Source organism: Meriones unguiculatus, chromosome 15 (genome assembly GCF_030254825.1).
Source record: "Meriones unguiculatus strain TT.TT164.6M chromosome 15, Bangor_MerUng_6.1, whole genome shotgun sequence".
Classification (NCBI taxonomy): domain Eukaryota; kingdom Metazoa; phylum Chordata; class Mammalia; order Rodentia; family Muridae; genus Meriones; species Meriones unguiculatus.
In genome coordinates, this window is record NC_083362.1 from 54,036,812 (window position 1) to 54,060,554 (window position 23,743).

Below are 23,743 nucleotides of genomic sequence, written 5' to 3' on the forward strand. Positions count from 1 at the left end.
CATCAGGACTGCATTGTCTTCCTCTGTGGCCTGGTGACAATTTTGTATGTGGAGCTTTAATTAAAAAAAAAAAACAAAAAACTTATTTTAATTGTCTCATGAAATAACTAAAAGTAAGTGCATATTGAGAGCCTTCACTCTCATGACCTTTATATAGCCATTAAGTTAAAATCTTAGGTAAAGTGAAATATACTTAAAAATTCAATTAACCCACCTCAGTAGGCTCCTTTCACATCCTCAGTGGCTGGTGTGTGGCCCCCCACGAAGGAGAGAACAGACACAGGTTTCCATTCTCCCAGAAACATCTCTGCGACTTACTCTCAGTGTTGTTTCTGGTTCTTGTTTTTAGGTAGGCTTGGCTTAAAGGTCACAGTTCACTTCCTCTAAACATGGGATCGCGGTGGCCCAACTTAGCCACAAAAGCACGGGGCAGTGACTAGGACACAGGTGACTTTGAAAGATAGAAGGAATTTGTTGGCTGGAAGTTGCCAACATCCCCGCCCCAGAGGTCCACGCAGGCATCTGCGAGTTTCTGGTCTGCCTCGTTGCGTCTCTCTCTTCAGGGAGGTAGGGGCAACCACGTGGCACCAACATTACCTACTTTCAGGGTCTTCTGTGGGAAGGTATACGTGACACATCGCGGCGATGACGCTTATTCCGCAAACTTTGCCAGTTAGTTTTCGAGCTTCTTTGATGTGTAGTAAATCACGGAAACATGGACACGTGCATGGAAAGCAGAAGAGGGCATTGTGGGGGCGGGGGCGGCGCATAGGAACAAAGAATCCTGAGCTCTTGGGCAACAGTCCCTTCAACCTGGAGATATTTTTCTTTTTTTTAAAAAATAACAAGTAAAAGGTCACACTGGAATATATTTTTGGGGTCATCAGAGAGAAAATGCAAAGGCATCTACCGTTCTGTAATACTATAGAGGAATTAGATCAAACAGTAAATAAGGATTTACCTAAAGTTGAAGGACCCGGTTTTGCCTTTACCTTACCATAGTATATTAAAATGCCCTGGATCCTATCTGAAGTGCCTTGGCTCTCTATTTAACTTTTTACATAATATATAATTCTTTATTATTTAACGTTATTACTTTGTAGCTTTGTAGATTACTTTACATTTTGAAGTAGATTACTTTAAACCTACTTTGTAGATGACCTTAGATTTTTCTTCTTCTTGCGTTTATCATGTATTCATTCGACTGTTCGTGCATTCGTTCTCACGTATGGCGTGAAGACGGTGATCAGAGGACAAGTGTGGGAATCTGTTGTCTTCTTCCCCCGTGTGCATCCAGGGATGGAATGAAGGTCTTTAGGCTTGGTGGCACATGCCTCTACCCACAAAGCCGTCTCATCAGGCCCTGCAGTGATTTTTTTTTATATATATACATTTGTAATTCATCATTTTTTATGATTTCCCGTAAGAGAGAAAGTAAGACACAACACAGCTTGAATATTCGACTGACCAGCTTTATTGATACAATGTTTAAGAATGTTGTGGACCCAAGCAGATGATAAAAGTGGTGTTTGGACTTGAGATTGTCAATATTTTATCTGTCTTCCTAGAACGGTAGATGCCTGAAAACTCTAGGCTTGTAAAAATTCAGGGATATCTTCAATCTGGAACGGTCTAGATGGATCATCTGGGCGGTGGTAAGTAGGTGTGGACAGTTAGCCATAGGTGTTCTGGAACTGACGTTCTGGCCAGTCTTCCCAAACACTGTGTTCTGTCGGGAAAATGGAAGCAAGTGAGATGTTGCTAATATCTCTTGAGAAAGAACGCTCTAGAGGAAACAATGAGCCAACACTCAGAAGGCCAGTCACATCCTTGCTTATGAACCTGGTGGCCGGCACTTGAATTTGAACTGTTAGAACGTAGTTTGTTAGAGAAATAGTTGTTAAAAGCTAAAATAATTATTCAAAGAACTTAGTACAACATTTTCAGCAGTGTTATATACAAAGGAAATTAATTAACTAGTCTCTGGTTAGTTAAATTTTCACTGTTTAGTCGTAGTAGGGTTTAAAAGATAGGGTTAAGCATATGGGTTAATATAAATAATTTATGATTAGGAGGCAACATTGTATCTAAAGCATATACTGTGAAGCTGTTATTTATTTTTTAACAAAATATCACCAAGCCTTAGATATGAAAGAGAGGATAGGTGTATACCTTGAAAACTCCATTTAGACAGACATGATGTGTTTGACAAAAGCTGTTGGACAATATGTACAGTTAGAAAAAGTAAAAATTGAATTAAAAAGTTGAGAGTTGAATTTATTTTTCACATAACTGTCTATTTGTCCCAATGATTTGACTAAAAGTTAATTATGCATAATGTATTTATAACAACAACAAAATAGGAATTGTTTATGGGTTAAAAAGTACAGTTTAATTAATATTTCTGATGAAGATTTATTGGCATGGCTGAATGCCTTTATTTTCTCCCCTTTTCTTCCCCTTCTTTCCTGTCTCCTTTAAAAAGTGCTTTTTATGAATTTGGAACATTGTAAATTTAGATTTTCATCAAAGCTACCAACATAGGTTTATTGAAATATGGCTGGTCTTTTGGGGGAGGCAGATAAAATTTATTGGAAATATTTCAATTTTTAAAATAATATTAAACAGCTTTACTTTAAATATTTACTTTGTATGTATATTGCTTTCACACCCTTTGTGTAAAACTGCTGTGAACTGGTGGCAGGAAATAAACACTGGCTACTAAAGGATGGCATTTCCAACCCCCTCCCCCACCTTATCAGTCTTTTCCTTCCTCTCTCCTTTTCTCCCTTCCTGCTTCTAGCAGGGTCTCAGCCTATAACCCAGGAAGGCCTGGCCCCTCCTCCTTCAGCTTCCTAGAATTACAAATGTATGCCAACATGGCTGCTATTAAGTGATTTTCAAGGTTTTAAACAAGATATTAAACAAGATCACTTGACAAAGAGGACTAAAATTTAGTACCAGCCTTGCTGTGAACAATTTGACCATCAGTAAGAAATTAAATCTCTTTGGCCTCCAGTTTCTTGATTCTAGTGATTTTTGTACCAGTAAAGAACTTGAAAAATTTGCTCCACTCCAGTACTGTTCTATACTTGATTCTAATCCAAGCCCTGTCTATCCTTCAGGGATATTAAAGCTAAGAGAAAGCATAAGAAAACACGGGTTAAACTGTGAGATACTGCATGGGACTTCCAAATTTAATTCCGCATGCTGTTTGGGTCTTCATACAACATCTCATAAGTGGGCAATTTACTCATACTAACTAACATGTATCAACAAAGAAGAGGAAACTGTAATGGTCAAAAAGGAATCTATCTTCAGTGAGGTAAGGCCAGCTGTACCTTCATAGTTGATGCAGCCGTTGGAGTCTTCCTGGCCTGCCAGCAGCGCCTCTACCTCTTCCTCCTTCATCTTTTCACCTGGTGAAACAAAACAGTTAGTTTTAGAAATAAGAGCACAGACTATTTTCAAATCCCCATCACAAGTGATCAGCCATGGGCTTTTGAAACCATGATTGAACTCTTGGAGGGTGAATGCTTGTTCCTTCTTATTTCCAGGCACGTAGGAAGCTTTCCAATAGACTGATTTTTGGATGGATGAATAAACTGAACATCATCACTTGTGTCCCGCCTACAACCTGGGGGAACCTCAATGGTGCACTTACTGTTTTCCAACACTTTATGTGAGTACTTCACCCCCGAAAACAAACTCACTGTCACAGAGGCCAAGGGAAGTAGTCCCCGACTTTTGACTATTATTATTTTTTTCATTTTGTTCTTTGTAGCCTTCCCCCTGATTATGACATGACTTTCCTGTCATGATCTTTCCTGCACAGTCTGCCCAGTTAAGATCACTGAAATAGATTCCCTTACCCAGAGTGGCAAGGACATGGCGGAGTTCAGCACCCATAACGGTGCCGTTGCCCTCCTTGTCGAAGACACGCAGCCCTTCAACAAAGTCTTCATAGCCTCCCTGGTCCTTGTTGTTGGAGATTGCTTGCATCATGGGCAGAAACTGTTCAAACTCAATTTTCTTAGCGTTCATCTCTGGAAGAAAAGAGCGGTTTGCAAAATTAGTAACCATCATAAAATACTACCTCTGAGTCATAGAACAAATGCGGACATTCATTAAAAACCTTCACGTAAGCTTAAATTTCCCGTAATAAACTACCAGACTGACAAAGCATATGATAACAGACAATAGTATGCGTTCTGCAGTCTCAGTGCCAAGCTTCATCGCTAGCTCAACACTCACAGCTGTTCAGAAACGAGCAACCTTGCCAACCCCTTTCATTTTATTTATCGTGAGTTTTTAAAAATAGGGTCTTACGCATCTCTGAGTGGCCTCCAACTTGCTATGGAGCTGAGGCTGATGCTGAATTCCTAAGCCTCCGAGGAATCCACTTGGAAAGTGCTGTTGTGGCTCAGTTTTCTCTCTTGAAATTATTTTATTTTACATGTTCGGGTGTGGGTCTGAATGTAGGCATGTGCACAGGCTCGGATGCAGAGGATGGGTAAGGTGTTCGATCCTTCAGAACTGGAGTTCCTGGTTGTATGCGACCTCATGTGGGTGCTGGGGACCTAACCCGGATCCTCTGCAAGAGCAGTGAATGCCTCTGACTGCTGAGCTCTCTTTCCAGACCCTTGGCTCAAGTTTTCTAACCTCCTTTTACACTGTAGTCTCAATTTTAAAATAGAAGTACTTTAAAGTATTATTGTGAGATTTAATGAACCCAATGCAGGAAAAGCTTGTTAAAATGCTTGGGAGAAATTGATTACTTATTAAATTTTTTGGCACTGTGACTTACTGTATTCCGTAAGTACCAGGGAAGTAATACCTTCCCCATAATCATACAAACACAGTAAAACCTTATTGAATTTTGACTACAAACGCCGCCCTATGCCTGAGCTTTTGTAGAGCCGTTGGTTTCTTTAAATTTGAAGTAATTTTAAAAAAGAACCTCATGAGGAAAGAGTGTGTGTCAAATATTGTGTGATATCCTTTCTCCTTTCTGACTCCAGGCCAGAGATGCTAAGACTTTCTTCAGAGTCTCTGATGAGATAAAACTTACATAAAAATGTAAAATAGACCCCACATCTGTGTATATTTACATGTGTATATGTTTGTATCCACACATCCGTACAAACACACACACACACACACACACACACACACAGAGATGAAATACTCCCTAAATAAAAATTTCCCTCTTCTTTTCACCAAAGGAAATCTAGCACACGGGGTAATATTAGAGCGACCACATTTGGGTGTTGAGCAAAGGCGCATCTACATATCGATTCTGTTAATGAGGGACACTTCTCAGTGAGACAGTGGCTTGTGAAGACGAGGCTTAGGCTGCTTTCACACTCTGTTTCCCGCTCTCCTCGTCTTTCTGCGTAATTGGTCATGTTTCCAGAAAAGTCAGGTTGACTTCCGTAGGGGTAAATTTTCCTGAAATCTGTGTCATTTACCCTCCCCCTCTGTTTCTTTCGTGAAGGGAAAATCACTAGCACATTTTTAGTCACCAGGAAAAGCACAAGTCCGTTTGCCTGCCCCCTCAATCTTTTTCCTAAAGGCACAGACAAACAGCCTACATTTTTACTCAAGAAACCTATTTTGTGTCTTGTCTTTGTTTGTTTAGAGTCACATTTTTCCAATAAGTTATTATACTTTGCCGTCAGCCACTGGGATTAAAAGCAATTTCCTTGTTCTGTACTAATGACTGGGTTTTCATATGGAGTGAATGACTTCTGTGATTTTCCCTTATGTACCGCACTGATTCTTGTTCCAGGATTTACTTGGGGAGACAGAATGAAGGTTCTATTTTAAGATTTTTCTAGGTTTTTGTTGTTGTCGTTGTTATATAATTGATTGGAAATAGAAAATACTCATTAAGATGAGACACTGCCTATTCTTAATTAAGATGGCCAACTCTCCCCTAAGTGGTCACTGAAGCAAAGCCAAATAGCCCAAGGTCAGCAGGTATGTCTCAGAACACTTTATTTTCACACTTGTTTATCCAAAAATCAGTGTTCATCTTGAAAAACATTATCATGATAATTCATGGCTTTATACAAAATGTGTTGTATTTTAGCTATATTCATCGTCTTTGTCAAAATGAAAAATTGTTAAGAGCCAGAGGCTCAGGATGTCTACTGTGAGACTGTGTTTCTTGGAGATGACAGGAAAGATTTACCTGTAACACCTTAACAATGTGGCTGCTCAACAGAACCTGACTGTGACCAAACATAAATATGACAACATGGATGCGGGGAATCTCAGGGGACCCCACTTTTAGACAAAGAGCTACAGGAAACTAAGGAATGCTGAGAGAGGGGGAAGTCATCTCCCAGGGATGGCCACTAATTGATGACTCAAAGCTGTGGTCAGCCCTGCTATCACACAAGCAGCAGTAGACAGACCCAAAAGGTTGCATTCGTATGTTTATGTATTTCTCCACATGTGTAAAAGGAAATGAGGCCCACCATCAGGAGCAGACTGAGCTCTCCTATATGGGAGTCTCTCCCCAACTTACACCCATCTTAGAGGAACCTACCTTCATTGCTGGGGTTCCCGAGAACCTTCTTGACCTCTGCATTTGTGGGATTCGTGCCCAGGGCCCGGAGGACGTCGCCCACCTGACTTAAGGTGATCTTGCATTCACCTGTTCTGTCAAACAGGAGAAATGCCTCCTTGAATTCTGCAAGAAACACAAGACATTCAGGCTCTGGTGGGCACTGGCTTTTTTTTTTTTTTCCCCTCCCTGAAACCTTCTAATTAACCCCAGGTCCTTCAAGAATTCAGTTCAAACTCTTCTCTGTTTTACAATTTTTGGCCAACCACTTGAGTTATCTCCATCTATCAAACAATCACTGGAAAACCCTTTTGGTGATTCTGTGGGGAATTACTTTAAAGCAGCATTTCTAGTTTTAAGCCACATCATTATTAATGTGGAATTAATTTTTAATTATGGAAATAAATGATAGTGATTCATATCTCCTACACCTGTGTGGGAAGCAGGAGTCACTTAAAATATTCTGATGCCTCAAGAAAGCTTAAGAGTCTCCAAATAGTACTTCTATTAATTGGCAACATTAATGAAATCTCAATAAGGCAAATTTCTTGCTGGGGCTATTGTATGTGAATTTAACCCAAACTTGTTAAGTTTGAAGAAAAATCTTCCTTTGGGGGCACAAATTTTATAAGCTGTCTTCTCAACTATTTTCCTCCAGAAATAGATTATTATTATTATTATTATTATTATTATTATTATTTAAGGAAGTTAAAAGTGTGAGGTAAGCTTCTAAGTTTTACAATGCTGTTTAACAACCTGAATGTCAACCTGATTCAAGGAATCTCCTACTATGGTTAACTTAAAGTGAAAAGGATTCTTAGGTCAATTTTTATGATGTGTTCATATAACTCTGATTCAGTCCCCAAATGATACATATAACTAAATATCCTTATAATTTCAGGATATATTTTAAAGTTAACATTTAATGGAGATTATTATAGATTTTCATGCTCTTATGAGAAAATAATGCAGAAATAATTGTATTTTCTCCTCTATCTATTTTTCTCCAGTGTAACACTTTGTAGAATCCTAGTATGTTATTGAAGCTGGGATATTTGCAGGGATAGACTGAGCTGTTTATTCATGTGTGTGCATTAAGAGTATATCTCAAAGTACTGCCTTTTCTCACTATGATTGCTCTGCCAGGTACTTTATGTCCTATAGTTGTGTTTCGACTGAACTGCTTCACCTTCATAATTATCACTGTGGCAATTTAGAAATATGTAACTTCACCTTCACAATTATCACTATAATAATTTAGAAATATGTAACAAAAAGACTGGAAAGAGGGCTGCAAATGGATTTATGACGTAATAAAGGCATTTTAATGGAAACGGCTAAACTTGACTAAGCGAGGAGTTCTGGAAAATCTAGAAGTGCTGACGGTGATTTACTGGAGTTAACTCCAACAATACTGAGATAAACTCCCAGTACTAGAAACATTGTTTTTAGGTTAGGGGCTGTCTCCAACAAGGTGTGCCGTCTGGAAAGATTATTCTGCCTAATATCCTAATATCCTTTCTTCCTATCCCAGTGCCTTTTAATCTAAGATTGGACTGGGTTCGTATACACAATTATCTATAGGTCATGTTGCCATTCTTTATTAGATCCTAAGCAATCTCATCATAACCTGCCCCAATCTGAAAAAAAAAAAAAATGCTTGGGCGTTGTGTTTCATGAGTCACATACTATTTTTTATCTTTCTAAAGGTCACGTGGAACTGGAAGCCTCTTGCTGCTGGCGTCAGGCGCCAGGCGTGGTGCTCTGAGGACACGCATTCACCTGGCTCAGATACTGGTGTAGAAATGGGATTTTTATGGCTGTAATGGAATCACTTTGACATTATCTTTTAGTAACTTAAAGGCAGAGGCTGGAGATGTAATACTTTCAAGTCCTGGACTTTTAGTCCAAGGCTTAGCTATTCTCTTCAAGGTTCCAGAACTGGCGAATCTTTTCCTTACCGGCTGTATAAACCACATTTTATTATGGTCTTACCACACCCCTTTGTTTGTGTATTGTTTGTGGTCTTTGCTAAACCTCAAGAATGGAGTGGCGTTTTCTCCGCAGACGACACTGCAAGCAAAGCTTAACCCTTTTCCTATTTGACCTTTAAGAATACATCATCTGATCTTTTGCCCAGAATCACAATGTTTCTGAAATGTCTAGCAATGGAATTATTCTCCTCCTGCCCTCTAATCGTGGCTTTGGATACTTAAATGTGACTGGTGAGCTTTAAAATTTAGACTTACCATTTATAGTTTTAAAATTAGTTAATGTTTAAGTAGTCACATGTAACTGGTGGTCATGGTAACAGACAGCATAAGACCCAAACCTTCAGTTTGCAGTAATTATCTCTGTCTCCCCCAACCCCCAACTTTTCCTTCAATCCAGATAGAATGGTATGAACAAAATTCTTCATTCACTAAGCAAGGAAACAAATTCATGTGGTCGTGATTTATTCTGAAAGCATAGACTTCCCACTTTGAGTAGTTTACATTTGTTTTTCTGACAGACAGAAAAAAAAATCGGGCCAATGCACCAATGTTTATTCAGTTTTGTGGCTAAACCCTGTTTTCAATATTGGGTAATTCGTCCCACACTCGGCACCAAATACATTGGTCCCAGCAAGGTTTTTTGAATCTTTCATTGTTTGGTTCAGCAATAGTTTGGCAGCCATGGAGGCACTGTCCGCCAGGAACCGCAGAGGACTGGGCTGCAGAGGCTGATGATGTAGCAACATCACCGGTTTAAAGTACGTTTAAATAAACTAGAATCATCATTTCCTCAAGACAAAGCCTCCACGGTATACCTTTAAATGATTGTGAGTCTCAACCGGGAGAGCCTGACCTCTTTGGGGGTCACATATCAGATATCTTTTATAGCAGATATTTACAGTATGGTTCACAAGCGTGGCAAAATTACGGTTTTGAAGTAACAACAAAACGATATTATGGTTGAGGGAAAGCACAACATGAGGAACTGTATTAAAGAGTCACAGCATTGGGAAGGTTGAGAACCACTATCTAAACTGTCTACATGAGGTCACCAACCATGGGATAGATACCTGTGAGTTTGTACTACAGAAAATGGACTTTTATTTTAAACGGATACCCAGACGACATCGTAATTAACATGATCCTGAGACTGAACAATGTGGAGGCCTCTAGGTAGGGAACTGTTACTAATAGCCCACAATTATTTGTATCTGATATATTGCAATATAGTATACATTATTATGGCCAACCACATAACATATATGGCAACACATAACAAAACTGCTTCTCTCTCTCCTTTCTGTAAATACATTTTGCTTAGTTCATCTACATATTGTGATGATTTCACCCCACAACACATTTCTCCCTAAACATCCTAATCCAAAAATTGAGATTGTTTGGGATCTTGGGCTCTGTTGCATCCAAAGACACAAAGGGGGAGAAATTAAAGTGTTAGGGAAGTTCTCCAGGGTCTCTTCAATCTTAAAAAGTTTGAGACTGATTGATAGTACCTGTTGATGAAAGGACTTTCTAGCCAGTTTGAATTCATACAAGAGTATGATGCTATTACCAATTCTCTGGTCACTGAGGAAGAAAGATCTCTCACCACTCCAGCTCTCTGTCCCATATCTCTTAGAGAACTGCTGAACCAAAGTCCTTCTCTGTATAGGAATTCACTTCTATTCCACAGTTTCCTGTTTCCACAGAAACGAGGTAGGTTTGATCATTAGGGTGGCTTTTCTAATCAGCCTTATTTTTCAGATTGAACACTTGAGACTCTCCAAATCTCTCTCTAGGGCTGATTAGTAAATCAGTTTTCTAAAGCCTATATCCTTTTGTGAATATATCATATATGATCTTTCCTATTTTATCAAGTGTCTTCTTATTTAGAAATGATGGCTCTGAGGTCTTATTTGTACTCGGTTTTTTATTTCCTTAGATCTTTGATTACTGACTATAACCAAGGGCTTCAGTTATACAGGTTTATATTCAAAGTGATTCAAAGCAATTTATATTTAGAGTAGCGACACCAGTGTGGTTAATTAGGCAACACTTAGCTCATCCCAAGAGAGTTTTTTTTTTTTCACTCGCCATCTCTGTGAGTCTGTACATAGGAACAGCTACAGCTTTAAACTTACCCTCCTGTTGTTCCTTAGAGAACTCGATCTGTTAGAAAGAAATTAATCTTAAAAAAATTTTTAACCAGAAAAGAGCGTCCTGATTTAACAGTGCATCCAGCTCATTTCCTGAATTCTCTTCAAAGTGAGCTCCTGGAGTCAGCCCATTTTTCTGAGTTCAGGCATGGCATGGACACGAGCCACAAAGTAGCATGCTGTGGAGTTAAGGGACATTTCAGACACAGGCAGAGCCCTGCCTATGGCAGAGAAGCTCAGATCACTTACCGGCAATCTGGTCAGCGCTGAAGGACTGCAGTGGCAAGAGAGAGAGAGAAAGAAAGGACTTTCAAATGCATTGACAGAATGAGTGCTGCCTGCTCTGAGGCCTTTAGGAAACCCTGTAGCTCTCATAGCACAGGAAGAGTGAGGGCAATTTTGAACCTAGGAGCATAAAATCTATTGCAAAAGTTAAGAACTCTTTTTCCCTATATCTTAATGATGTAAAGATATTAAAAGTGCTAAACGGAACACTTTCTAGAATGCCATAGTGGTCAATATTTAGCATGTCTGATAAGATATACATTTAAAACTGCAAATAAAATTGCATACAAAAACCACCTTAAGTCTTTCTGTTTAATATATTTTAATATATTTCTTTTTAACATATTTTTATAATAGTATATGAAACTGAAGAATCAGATGCAGTTTGCTTAGCTTCAGCTATCGGTTATCGTTGGAGTCTTACTTACAGCATACTATTTCACTATAGCTGCACTTTTTTTTTCCCCTTCTAAATTTAGATGAATCTTACGTGATATAGCAAAAGCTGGTGAAGCCCAAATGCCTGCTCTGGGTAAGAAGATGATTTTTTTCCATCTGGTGCAATAGTTCGAAGCAATTTCTTCTATCTTCATCATAGCTCACCGAAACCAACATTAGGTTCCAAAAACCTTGCGCTAAATAGGCTCTGCCCTCCATTCTATTCCTTGTCTGCCTGCTCTTCTCAGTATGCTCCTGTTGCCCAACTGAATCCTTCCTACAAATGGCCTATCGCTTTCTTGTAGCACCCACCATGATGGAGTTCTGGGCTGCAGAACAGCAGCGGGGCTGAAGAGTAAAGGGAAGGCAGCTCCGATCCCTGAGTGGAGTCTTCCTTCTCAGTGGCTCCCTTTTATTTCTGGGCAAACTGATCTCACTTGTGGCATCAGATTTCACAGGGCAGTTGTCCCTCCTCCTGGAGAAGTTCTTTAACTTTCTTAGGGCAGAGGGAAAGAGGGACACGTACCCTCGGGCTATTTTTAGGAAACCAGCACCTAGAAGTGAACAGCCCTGGTGAGACTGAAGCCTGTCAGTACTTTTATGGTCTTTATCTCTGAGATGCTCACAGTCTTCCTTAAGATGTTTCTTTGCTCGTGGAAAACTTGGGATTCATCTAGGGCTCAGGCTTCCGGTAGATAATTATGGTCCTTGCAAGTGTCTAGTCAGCAAGTCTGGGTATTAAGTGAACCACTTGGATGCAACTGGGTTGAGGTTTCAAATAGAGACTGGTATAGAAGCAACATTCTCTGAAGCTCTGCCCCTTATGGTAGAGTTCGGAGATGCTGAAAAGGCATTGCATGCTCTGTGTATTTATCTCTTAGGATATACCCAGATGGCCATCTGAATCAGCTTCCCAATCTCCATTAAAGCTTGTGCTTTTGCAAGCAGCGTTCGCAGGGGTATAGTCTAGGCAAAAAGTGGTTCAGCGGTTCTGCCTTTTCCCTTCATCTCCTGACATAAGGTTCGAGTATGTCCTGCTGTCCCTATTTTCTTTACAGAGACTGTCTATTCGTGTGTGTTTTTATTTCTGACGCTCTTAGCAGGCAAGAAAACGGACATATCAACTTTGTGTTATTATTTTTTTTCGGTGCTAGGCTCTTACCAGAAGCAAGCTGCCCTCTCAACAGTTTGTGGCTCAGTCTGCAGCCTGAGAGTAAAGTAACCTAAAGTAAGGCTCATGGCTTGCAGCACAGCACGTCAGCATTTTAAAGCTGTTTAAGTGAATTGCCGGCAGTGGGCTTTTACAGCAGCTTATCTGAAAATCGGGAAAGCTGGCATGGCTTTGGGGGAAAGATCAGGGTTAGAGTGTTCACTGGAGTTTAGTCACAATGGTCATCGTTTTCTACACATTTCATAGCTCAAAGGAATAAAGGAGGTGCGAGATGAACTGTGACTTCTGCAATGGTCCTTAAGGAAGATATTCGTAAAAAACATGAAGTGTGTTCTGCTAGGAAGATGGATATTTTGAACTTATCCACTTACTATTCCGGAAGAAAGAAACAGCTAAATGTATACCGCTTTTTCAAGACAATAGCTATGTGCACATTTCAAAACACAATGGTACTCTTTATTCCACATAGTTATTAGATGCGAATCAAAATTTTAAAAACATCTATTACTTTTGGCTCAAATTTTACAACTATGAAAAAAAATCTTACAGGATCTTACAGACTCCAAATGAAGAATGATAATATAACTTTTAAGTTAGTAGTACCTCGGTGGACATATCTTCATAAACAGACTGATCTTTTTAAAAGTTACAGGGAATGATAGTTAACAGAAAAATTAAAAATGTTTTGAGTCATTAAAGTGAGAGTTTGTAATTGTACTTTTGTATGTGTACCGTTAAATGTGATGTAATTGTATATATGTAGATTTTGTACCACTAAATCTGAATTGTCTTTACTGTTGAGAAGTATATATCTTTAGTGAAGTTAATAACTATAAATATTACATCAAAGTTTCCCTGTTGAACATAATGCTAATATTCATATTTTGTCTTTTTCTGACAGAAAAATGTGGCCTTGCATATATATGAAACATCCATTTGTATAAAAACTTGTGGGAAAGCTGGAAAGTCAGTACAAAACTTGAATTTATTTGTGAATTATCTTTTTAATCACTTAAATATCATATTAAAGTTTGTTGTTACTATTAAAATTGAACCTTTAAAATGGTAAGAAACTGTTAAATTATTTCACCCTCTTGTTTTTCTCTATATCTTTATAGTATCAACAATAAAAGTTTATGTTTTTTAACCTACTGAAAATCAAATTATAAAATTAAACATATCAGTTGACACAAGAAAGAATAAGCTATAGCTAAGTCCAGAGAGGAAAATAAACTTTAAATGTTAGATCTCTGTTATATGCTGAAGAATAAATAAGAGATGCAAGTCTTCTCCTGTCCACTCCACTGTTAAAACCACAAACTCCTTCTTGCTTCACCTCCTTGTTGTAATAGGAACATCATCAGCTCTTTAAGCAAATGCATGTTTTGATTACCCAGCCATTTGGTTTGGACCTCTTTGAGTTTTGTGCACTTCAAAGGTTGGATTTAAGTCTTTTCTGTCTTACGTGCAACCCACTGTTCTCTTTTTTTTGTCACATTAGACATTCTTCTCAGCCTTGGTAAGAACCCCTCTTATCCAAAGAATGCTCTCTTCCCCGTGTTTTACCTGGCTCTTTTTTCCCATGGCAAGCTAGTCAGTCTTTCTGCTTCATCTCCCGGGAAGCAGAGGCCGACACTGAAAGCCCATAGCTTGTTTACATTCCAGAAAAAAAAGTATATTCTCTGTCAGTGCTCCACCTTCAGCCCCCAGAACTGCCCAGCATATAGTAGGCATACTTATTTAAAATTCTGTAATATTTATATCTCTATCATTTTCCTCTATATTTTATACAAATGCTTATAGACCAGAGTTCTAATTTGTCAATCCTCAATTTCTTTATCATCATAGCCTGTCTTTATCTTAAATGGTTAGTAAAAGGCCATATTTCACATTGTGATAACTCATCCACTCACATTTGATCTTGAGTTTTGGCAAATAGCAGTGTGTAAGACATCTGCTACTAAGAAGAATTTATGTTGCAGTGATGAGAGACATTTTTGCTTTGAGAATTGTTTTTCTGCCAGCAATCATGAAGTGTGGTTCACCAACTACAAATACATTTTCTGGCATCTAGAAGGAATTATTTTATAGGACAAAATATTACAATGCAGTCAAAATGTAAAATTGATCTGTTAAATTGTAGTATCTTGAGAGAAGAAGAGCTGCAATTAAAGACCGGTGGGGGATGTATGGTGTTGAATACTAAAGGAAATGCCCAAGGAAGAACATGGACTACAATGATCAAAGATCTTTCCTAGTTTGGGGGGAATGAGCAGATGCCAATGACTGGAGCTAAGAAAAGATACTGCTGTAACTGAGCCAGTTTTTAGTCAAGAGGACATTGCTGGATATTCTCTGCCTTCTTGACTGGCAGAGAGATCAGAGTTAAACATATATAAACCTTTAAGAAAAGAATTAAAACTAATTTCTCACAAACAGAGTTTTTTGCATCTGTTATAAAAGGCCATTAAAAGTAATATTTGAAACCCTTAGAATGGCGTGCTTCCTGGTAAGTCACTTGAGGTCAAAGGAAAGAAATATTTCTCCTTTACACTTTTGAGCTCAACAAGAGTACTTAGGGTGCTTATTTAAAATATGATATAGAGGGGAAATTAGAGCAATGGGGGCATGATATGAGAGCTATTGGATAGTTAGGTTGGATACATTGGTCTTAAGTGAGACCGACCTGGTAAGACTATGTTCATCAGGCTTGGACTGGTTGGTCATCTGAATTCTGTCACCTAAGCACAAAACTGTGCAATTAAAAATAGCTCAGCTCAAATTGGTAGGAACCAGTAGAGATCTAAGCGAATTTTGACACAAGTTTCAAAATGTGATCCAAGTCTACTCCTTTCCAGTTTTCTCTCCCATCTTTGCCTAGTTAATAATTGAAAAGTAAACTTAAAATTTCTTGGGAGCTCTACTTTTCCTTTGTGCACTTACTCATTTGCATGTGATTTCTTACAAATTGAAAACGTGTTTTTGTTTCTTCACTTTTTAATTTTATAATGTAAGTATTTTAAACACAGTTCACATGCTAAGAAATTATAATTATGTTTTCCCCACTTGTTCTTTTGGGACAGCTGTGATAACTGAATATGAATAATTCTTCTACAGACTTTGATGTGCTACGTGGAGAACTAGAATGGTAATGTTATTCTGGTTGTCATGACAAATCATGTGTCTTTTGATTTAAATAACTTCTATAGATTATTTTTCCTGAATACACAATAAAAGTTTCCATGATTTTTTTGGGGGGTTGCTTATGGGTCTATTATGTTTTGAATTTTCCATCCTCTTGTCAGTAGGACCTACCTCAACTTACTTTGTGAAAAAGGTCAGGATATCTGAAAACCCAATTGATATTATGTTGTAATCATTGTAATAACGAAAGTTTTATCAAAATGTAATTTTGCTGCAGCACATTCAAGTCAACCTGGAGTTTTATGAACAGGAGATAATATATTTTTGGGTGCCCGGAAGTTAAGAAACAGTTCACTCTCAAGGACAAAAAGAAAAATGTCTGTCCTAAGGGAAACCTTTCCTCCTCAGGAACAATCCGCTGTTATTAGTTTCTGACTAGAATAATTGAATTTATCACACACATGATTTAAAATTTAACAAAGTATATTCTGAAGCCACTGAAACTTTTATATTGCAGTTTCTTCTGTCGAGATCCTGGTTTGGGTCAAAAAAAATTTTTAATGTTGATGAAGAAGTAAACTAGATAATATCAAATTTTCATACAAAAGGCATTTCAGTCCAAAGAGAAGAAAGTGCAATCTCAGCAGACTAAATATAATCCTTCCCACAATTCCCATGAGTCAGATGGTGCTTAACGCTGGGTAATTATGGAATGACTTCTAAAGACAACTTGCCAGGGGCTTCATTTGCAGTACCGAAATGTCATGGGCTAAATTTGGCACTGTCACTTTGTGGTCTCCTCGACTTGCACAGATTTAATTACCTTTAAATGAAAAGCAGTATCCACTTTTTAGTTGGTGGAGATATTTCTTTCTTTGCAAGCTGTGTTATAATTTGCAAAGACACAGTTCAGTTACATACACTTTGAAATGTCACCGTGGAGAGAGTTACAAATACCCTTCAATGTTTTTCCACTTTGTTTCACCTGTTTCATTTTTCTCACAGTACAGGCATATAAAAGACTAAAGACTTTATTGACACTGACTCATGGGCTTAAACAATTTTTATTTCTTCCCAAGATAAATTGTTTTCACCCATTTCTTTTTTGAATTAGAGATCGACTGTATGTATTTGTCTCACGCTTTTCTACAAAATGATGTTAAGGTTAATGTTTAACCACATTATATGGGTGACATTACATTCCTGCTTATTACACTAAGAATTGCTAGTTAAATTAGTATGTTTCTTTACAAGCAAATAGAGGTCTCTTCTCAGAAGATAATGATAATGGCAGATTTAAAGATTAGATTTGGTATGTCTGAGTGTTTAATAAGATAACACCACAACTGCCTTAAAATTCAACATTTCATTACTCGTGGAAGTGTTTTTATATCCATTTCCATTGGTAACTTTTTATAGGAATTCGGGACAAAGTGAATAAGACTTCTCCTAAGTGCCTAGAATTTCATCCTCTGTTCAAAGAGAATGCCTAACTCCGCAACAGCAAGTGTTGGGAACCGGTAGGGAGGCTGCAAGGAAAATAGAGTAAGCAGATCTGCTAAGGTCAAAGGCTTGCAGAACCGGCTCTGGAGTGGGCCTCTCACTCCCTCTCCTGGATGCATAGGACTGTGCAGCGAAATAAAGAACAGCTCTTCTGCCCCGGAAAACACATCCTTTTGTGCTCCAACTAAAAAACAGCAGACTTTTTAGAAATCAGAGGTAGCCGAACTCTAAAAAGAGTTTACTATAGATGCACCCTCCTGGTTAAGTCTTACCTTCGCCACTTAACTAGTGATTTGATGATGGGCCTCATGTGGGCTCAGTTTCCTCCGCGGGACATCCCACTCACTCATTACATTGAACACGGAAGTCTTCCCCAAGCCTGTGATCAGTTACTGTGCGGAGGTTTGTTATTTGGCAGAGTTTCTGTCAATGTATTCTTTGCTGTTACCGATTTTGTAATATTGCCTGCAGTATCCAGTCAGGAATGACCAGATTGTGACGTGAACACAATGCAATTTAAAATTGAAGGAACACATTTTGAGACATGACGAAACTCTCCACCTCACAGCAATCCTGGCTTATCAGTCAACACATGCACCATGCAAAAAGAAAACATCCACCATGCAAAAAAAAAAATACTAAAGATCTCTTATAACTCAGGCACGTGGTTATCTCATTCATTACTTATTTACTTTCACCATTTTGCTTGGTTGCAACTAATATTCATTTCTTTATTTGTACACACAACGTAATGGTGGTTTTAATTCCTATATGATCCTGGAAGGCAGTGTTATTCTAGGCTCAGGATTTGTCGCTGGACATACCAGCTCTCTAAAGGCAAAGAGAGCTGAGAACTACCAAGAACAGTAATATCAGTGTTCAGATGTCAATGGAACTTGGTGAAAACTGCTACTCACAAAAATGTCTGTGGACATAGGCATATGCTCAGAAAGCTCTCTAAAGTTTTACATCAGGAAGAACTGAAGAAGCATTCTAAATAAATAGCTATCAAACCAGAAAATCAGATTGGAAAAGCACATTTAAGCAACATAATAAAAAAAATCCAAGGCTGTTCAGGGTTTATGGAGAATCAAGTATGAAGCTATTAAATGTGGTATATGATACAATGGACCATGGTTTTAGTTGGGAAAAGTATCGAGGAATGAATTTAATTATTGCTGTGTCTTACATGTGATTGAACTCCAGCATTATACACGGTTTAAAGGATAGAGTTCTAACCTTACAGGATTTATAAAATAAATAATCAAATTAAATTTTGTTCTTTATAGACTTTTCAGAAAGTTAATGAATATGTATATTGATCGTTTTTTTTTCTGCTTGAAAAGTTTCTGACTTATATGAGGAAATACAACTAGAAACAGCAAGTGGTTAAAAGCACCATAATAGGAAATGCCACAATATACTTTCTAATTAGCCCTGTTACCTACCGGGGTGAAATTAAATATTATAAAGCCCTCAAGCTGCATGACATTCTTTGGCTTTGCTAAAACACTTCCAAATGTGTACTGATTTCATATTAATGAGAGAAAATCATCGAAGGAATTTACACAATTCCTTTACACAAATGAGACAGCTTCAGTTTCTTCTTTCTATCTCCTTCCATTAGGAATGGTCCTTTTGAAGGAAACAAAAGGTTAATTTCTTCCATTTCTTCAAGATTCGTTTGACTTCTGTTTTGTGTATGTTTTCTTTATCAATATATATTCCATCTCTTGTTCTTCATTGAAAAACTGAAAGTGTAACATTGAGTTCATACAACAAAGAGGACTTCCTTAGTTTTTCTTGATGTACCAGCATTAATTTAATTCAAGAATGGGGGGAAGGGCAAGAGCTGTGCCACCATTCAGAGAATCATGCTACTTCTCTGCTGTTTGGAAAAAAAAAGATCATCTTAATTTCTGAATTAAAAAATCTGATATTAATGGAAGTCTATTCATTCATTTTTTCTGATACATGATTTCTGTGGGTAGAAAAATTAAATTCTGTTTTTATTAGTGGAATATTTCTGTTTCGGTTTCGTTTTCTTAAGATAATATACATTTTCTTCTCTTCTGGATGCTTATTCCAGAAACATAGGGATGATACTGTCTTAAAAATCACAATAAATAAATGAAAGAATGGATTTGGCACAGACTTAGAGTTTTCAGGTCATTAAAGAGTGGAGCACTGAAGAATCAAGAAGTATAGTGGGGGTTGTAATCATGCTTGTGGGCAGCAGTGTGCATCAGTAGAGACATCAACCATGATTGCTGAGGATGCAAGGTTTGGTTTCTTCTTAAGGAACTAACTATATGCAACTCATCCTCAAAATTAAAAAAAAAAAACATTTTCAAAAGGTCTAACACGCATTTTCCTAAACGGACATTCATTAATAATGCTACATCCTGTGACTAGTTTTTTTTTTTCCCCAAATATAACTTCAGGTACATACAAAGATTAAACATTTGTGGTATTCTTGTACTATTGAAACACGTTTCATTTTGTATTTAACTGGAGTATTTTTAACATTATGGCTATGTTTGATTTCATAACATAAATCCACGTGTGTGCTGACTCTATTATTTTAGAGATTTTTTTTTAAAGCTCCACGATTATATTAAGATGGTCAGTGGCATGTTCGTGTGCAGGTCAGCATTGTTTCTTTCTTTATGCAGCGATAAGCGTGAAACTTCAGATGTGCTACGTACAGGATCGTTGGCTGGGATGGAAGGATCACCTCAGAAGCACTTTGACGCTGTACTTTTCCATATAAGGCAGGGTTCCTTGGATGAAGACTTTCCGCCTGCCATGTGGACCAGTCTGAGCCCAATTAACGAGGAGAAAGTGCATGGATAACTATCGAATCTCTGAGAGGTGACAGGCACAGGCGTTCGCCATTTTCCAAAAGCAGGTCATCTTTTCTGAGGCTGAGAACTTGGCTCACAGCAGAGCGTTCACACAAAAATCACTCACATTCCCCTTAGTTCAAGATCAGTCTGAAAAAGTCTCAACACACATCAACGGCTACAGAAGTGACAGAATGCATAAATATGTAATATATACTGTATTAGTTTCATTTAGAAGGAACTCACACATTCCGAATTAAATGCTGAACATAAATAAACATGATGATAGTTATAGTCACTGAAGCACCTGAGTGCATTGTTTTCTGCACTGAGAAATTTTGTATGAAATTTTATTAAGCAAATCTGAAGAGGAGTTAACTTGAATTGCCAATTTATTTATTTATTTTTTTTCAGATGAAATAAAGCAGCTGCCAAATAGATGTGTCCGAGACAACTGGGTTATCAGCTGTCTCTAAGTTTCTGGAAACAAGCAGAGGCTAAACTTTTTTTTTTTTTTTTTTTTTTTTTTTTTTTTTTTTTTTTTTAATATGATGCACTTTAAGAGCCAGGGATCCAATTTCCACGGGAATTTCATTTTAAAAGTGCACTCCTTCAATATTTGTAAAACATTCGTGTATTTCTCCCCTAAACTGCGCCGTGGCAGATTAGGGGGAAATGGCAAAGAGAGCGAGCAAAGCTTGAACAGCACAGCGAGAGGAGAGCGGGCGCGGACCTCACAGACAGTGACCACTTTCAGAAGGTCACTGGCCTCGTGTGCTGCAGGACTGCCAGCTTCTAAAGCACACACACTGAGGAGCGCCGCTCCTTCCCACGAAAACTAGAACTCTTCGGGTCGGCAGATGTTTCAGTGACCGAAACGATTCACCTGTTTAAGTTACCTTAATGGCAGACAGATCGATTTTTTCTTCTTTAGGTTTGGCTGGGGCGGGGGCCGGGGCCGGGGCTGGGGCAGGAGCGGCGGCAGCAGGCTTCTTCACGTCTTTCTTTGGTGCCATTTTTGACTAAAAGGATGGGTTAACAAGAGAAGGATCTCCTCCAGGGGAACCTGTCGGGGTGACACTGGAAGAGCAGCGGTGGCTCGCTTGACCTGCAGCCCGGCGTCTGGAGGGTGGACCCGGAGTGGTGAATGGTATAAGGGCATGCCTATATATTTCACTTAGTGCCTAACAGAACCTTGACACATGCCGCTGGATTGGACGGTTCGCTTGTCCAGGGGGGTGGCATTCCGGCTCAGACTATAAATGGAATCTAAAGGGTCAGGGCTTCCTCAAGTTTTTTGAACGCCTCTTGCTTTTTCTTCCCCCAACCCCCCTTCTCCACCTCCATCTATAAAGGAGAAAGAAGCATGACAAAGCCCAGCCATGGTTGGTTTGGTGAGAGCAGACGGACATACCTTTTTCTTGATAGAATTACAGTTCTGTTGAAGCCGTAAATCTTTTTTTCCCCCCTCTTAAGAAACTTTATCGGATTCAATTTCAACTTGGAATTTTGGCAGAGGCCGTCACCAACTTTCACCCAGCTTCTTCACCGCTCATGCCCCTCCCTCCTTGGCCATGATTTGCAAGAAAATGTTGGTCAGCAAAGAGGTCATTGGTAGCGTTTAAAAATAAAGAGCAGTCGTATAAGGAAAGTCCATCCAGTCTTAAAGTGGTTTCCTTTCTGAGTCTCTGCCTCTCTTTGCACCTCCTCTCTGTCTGTGTCTCCCCTAAAGAAAAATAATTTAAAAGGTATCCCTTATAGCTTGATTTTTCTGCACAACTTAAATGAAGAATAATAGTAAATTAGTCTTCAATCAAAGTATGCATTTAGCCACGTGGCTTTCTAAATAACATAAAATAGAAATTTTTTTTTTAATCACCAGAATCTTATACCTATACTAGAACAACACATACATTTTTTAGGGAAATAAAGAAAAGATGTTTAATTATCAGTGCTATGCATGTTTTGCTGGCAACTTGGTATTTGTTTTTTCATATTTTTGCCCTTGGCTTTGGTACAACATACAAAACCAAATTGGGTATATTGGTGTATATCTTTAATTCCAATACCTGGGAGGCAGAGACAGGCAGATCTCTGTGAGTTCAAGTCCAGCCTGGTGTATACAGTGAGTTCTGAGCTACGTAGAGACCCTGTCTTAAAAACAAATAAACAAAAAAACAAATTTATGAAAACCAACAGATGTAACTCTCTAAGCGATAGATCCTATTGTCTAGTGTCACTCTCACTTTGTCGTTTAGCTTGTCTGACACTTATTAATGAGTATCTGACTTATAATTATTATTGTTGTATGTATGTACAGTGCATGTTTGTGGGTGCAGCCTGCATGTGGATGTCAGAGGACAACTTCATGGAGCTGGCTCTCCCACATTAATGTGGGTTCTGGGTGAGGAACTTGGGTCATCCGTCTGTGTGAGGGTATCATAAGTGAAGTTACAGCCAGGTTTGAGTTGCCATGTGGGTGCTAGGAATTGAAACCCGGTCCTCTTGATGAGCAGCCAGCGCTTTTAACGGAGACCTCTGCAGCTCCATCCTCAACTTGTATTCATGTGGGAGACTGCTCGGTGCCTGTGTTTCTGGCCGAAGGAGAAGAGTTTTACAGCTCTCTCCTGGATGTGTGCTCCTTACCACAGACTATTGATCACCTAAATTTAGACGTTGATACTCTTTTCTTACGTACAAGGCAGTCTCACGAGAATCTGAATACTCTTTAAGTATATGCCTGCTAAATAATTAGGATATACCTAAAATAATGATGTTTATATTAGAATCACCATTTTTCTCAATGACGTGGAACTGCTCCCTGGTTTGTTTATCTTTGGGATTTTCTACAGTGAATATGCTCTTTTAATTATGTTATCAATTCACAGCTTATATTACTTTGTGTACAGAAAGCCCTTAACATTTTGAAAGGGTTGGTGGGCAAGGGAGCTTTACCTTTTCCAAGAAAAAAAAACCAAAAACACACAAAAAAAAAACTGATTCTTTTTATATCCAAGTGAAAAACAGAAACAACAAATATATGGTAATCTTTATGTTTTGTTAACTTATCCAAATTGTTTGACATTAGTAATGGCAACAAATAATGACACTTTCTATACTAAAACCTTGAATGTTCAAAATTGGAAATAGAGAGACTGTATTTTCATACTAAGCAAGTAGCTTATGATTGCTATATAACCAAGTCCTTCTGTGTTTCTAAATATATATCACAGATTTGTGGATTCATAGAGAATAAAGTGTTGGTGTGAGTTTTTCTTCTTGAAATCGCAGATAAAGAATTCCTTTTATGAAGTGAAGCCTATCTATCACCATTTCTTCACTGTTTTATTAGGCTTAGAATTAATAAATTCACCATTTTATTAATCCTCCAGCTACATGGTGTTACTTGGCTTCTCCATAATGCCGTTTAATTCAGAGGAAAACATGAATCAGACCCAAATTGAGGGGTAGTCTACAATTATCTGATAAGAACATCTTTAAATCTTCAGTGTTACCGAAAGTAAGGGAGGTCTGAGAAACTGTCCGCCTGGAGAGACATATCTGATGTAGTTTACTCAGGATGCTGGGGTAAAGGAGACATTAGCTGAAAACGACCGTACCAGTACTGGCAGGTT

General features: G+C 38.3%; 1 protein-coding gene across 3 annotated transcripts; it reads right to left on the reverse strand.

Moving 5' to 3' along the window:
* Nucleotides 1-1,451: 1,451 nt before the first annotated feature.
* Myl1 (myosin light chain 1) lies at nt 1,452-21,262 on the reverse strand. 3 transcript variants are annotated; one of them, XM_021655695.2, is made up of 7 exons: nt 21,008-21,260; nt 10,707-10,734; nt 6,557-6,700; nt 3,873-4,046; nt 3,342-3,419; nt 2,173-2,215; nt 1,452-1,729 (listed from the first exon to the last, which is right to left on the reverse strand). In XM_021655695.2, exons 1-6 carry the CDS (start codon nt 21,122-21,124, stop codon nt 2,187-2,189), a joined length of 570 nt encoding a protein of 189 aa, XP_021511370.1. In that variant the 5' UTR covers nt 21,125-21,260; the 3' UTR covers nt 1,452-1,729; nt 2,173-2,186. The 3 variants fall into 3 exon arrangements, with proteins under 3 accessions (XP_021511370.1, XP_021511371.1, XP_060224542.1); XM_021655696.2 differs by lacking the exons at nt 10,707-10,734; nt 21,008-21,260 and adding exons at nt 10,971-10,995; nt 11,757-11,848; XM_060368559.1 differs by lacking the exon at nt 2,173-2,215 and having other exon boundaries at nt 21,008-21,262.
* Between the last annotated feature and the right edge of the window lie 2,481 nt (nt 21,263-23,743).

Excerpts from the sequence above, each read along its gene's own strand:
- Myl1 (XM_060368559.1), bottom strand. The coding sequence starts at position 21,124 with ATGGCACCAAAGAAAGACGTGAAGAAGCCTGCTGCCGCCGCTCCTGCC. Across the intron at positions 10,735-21,007 it reads TCGATCTGTCTGCCATTAAG|ATCGAGTTCTCTAAGGAACA; the intron begins GTAACTTAAACA and ends TCTTTCTAACAG. Across the intron at positions 6,701-10,706 it reads CTCTAAGGAACAACAGGAGG|AATTCAAGGAGGCATTTCTC; the intron begins GTAAGTTTAAAG and ends TGTTTCTTGCAG.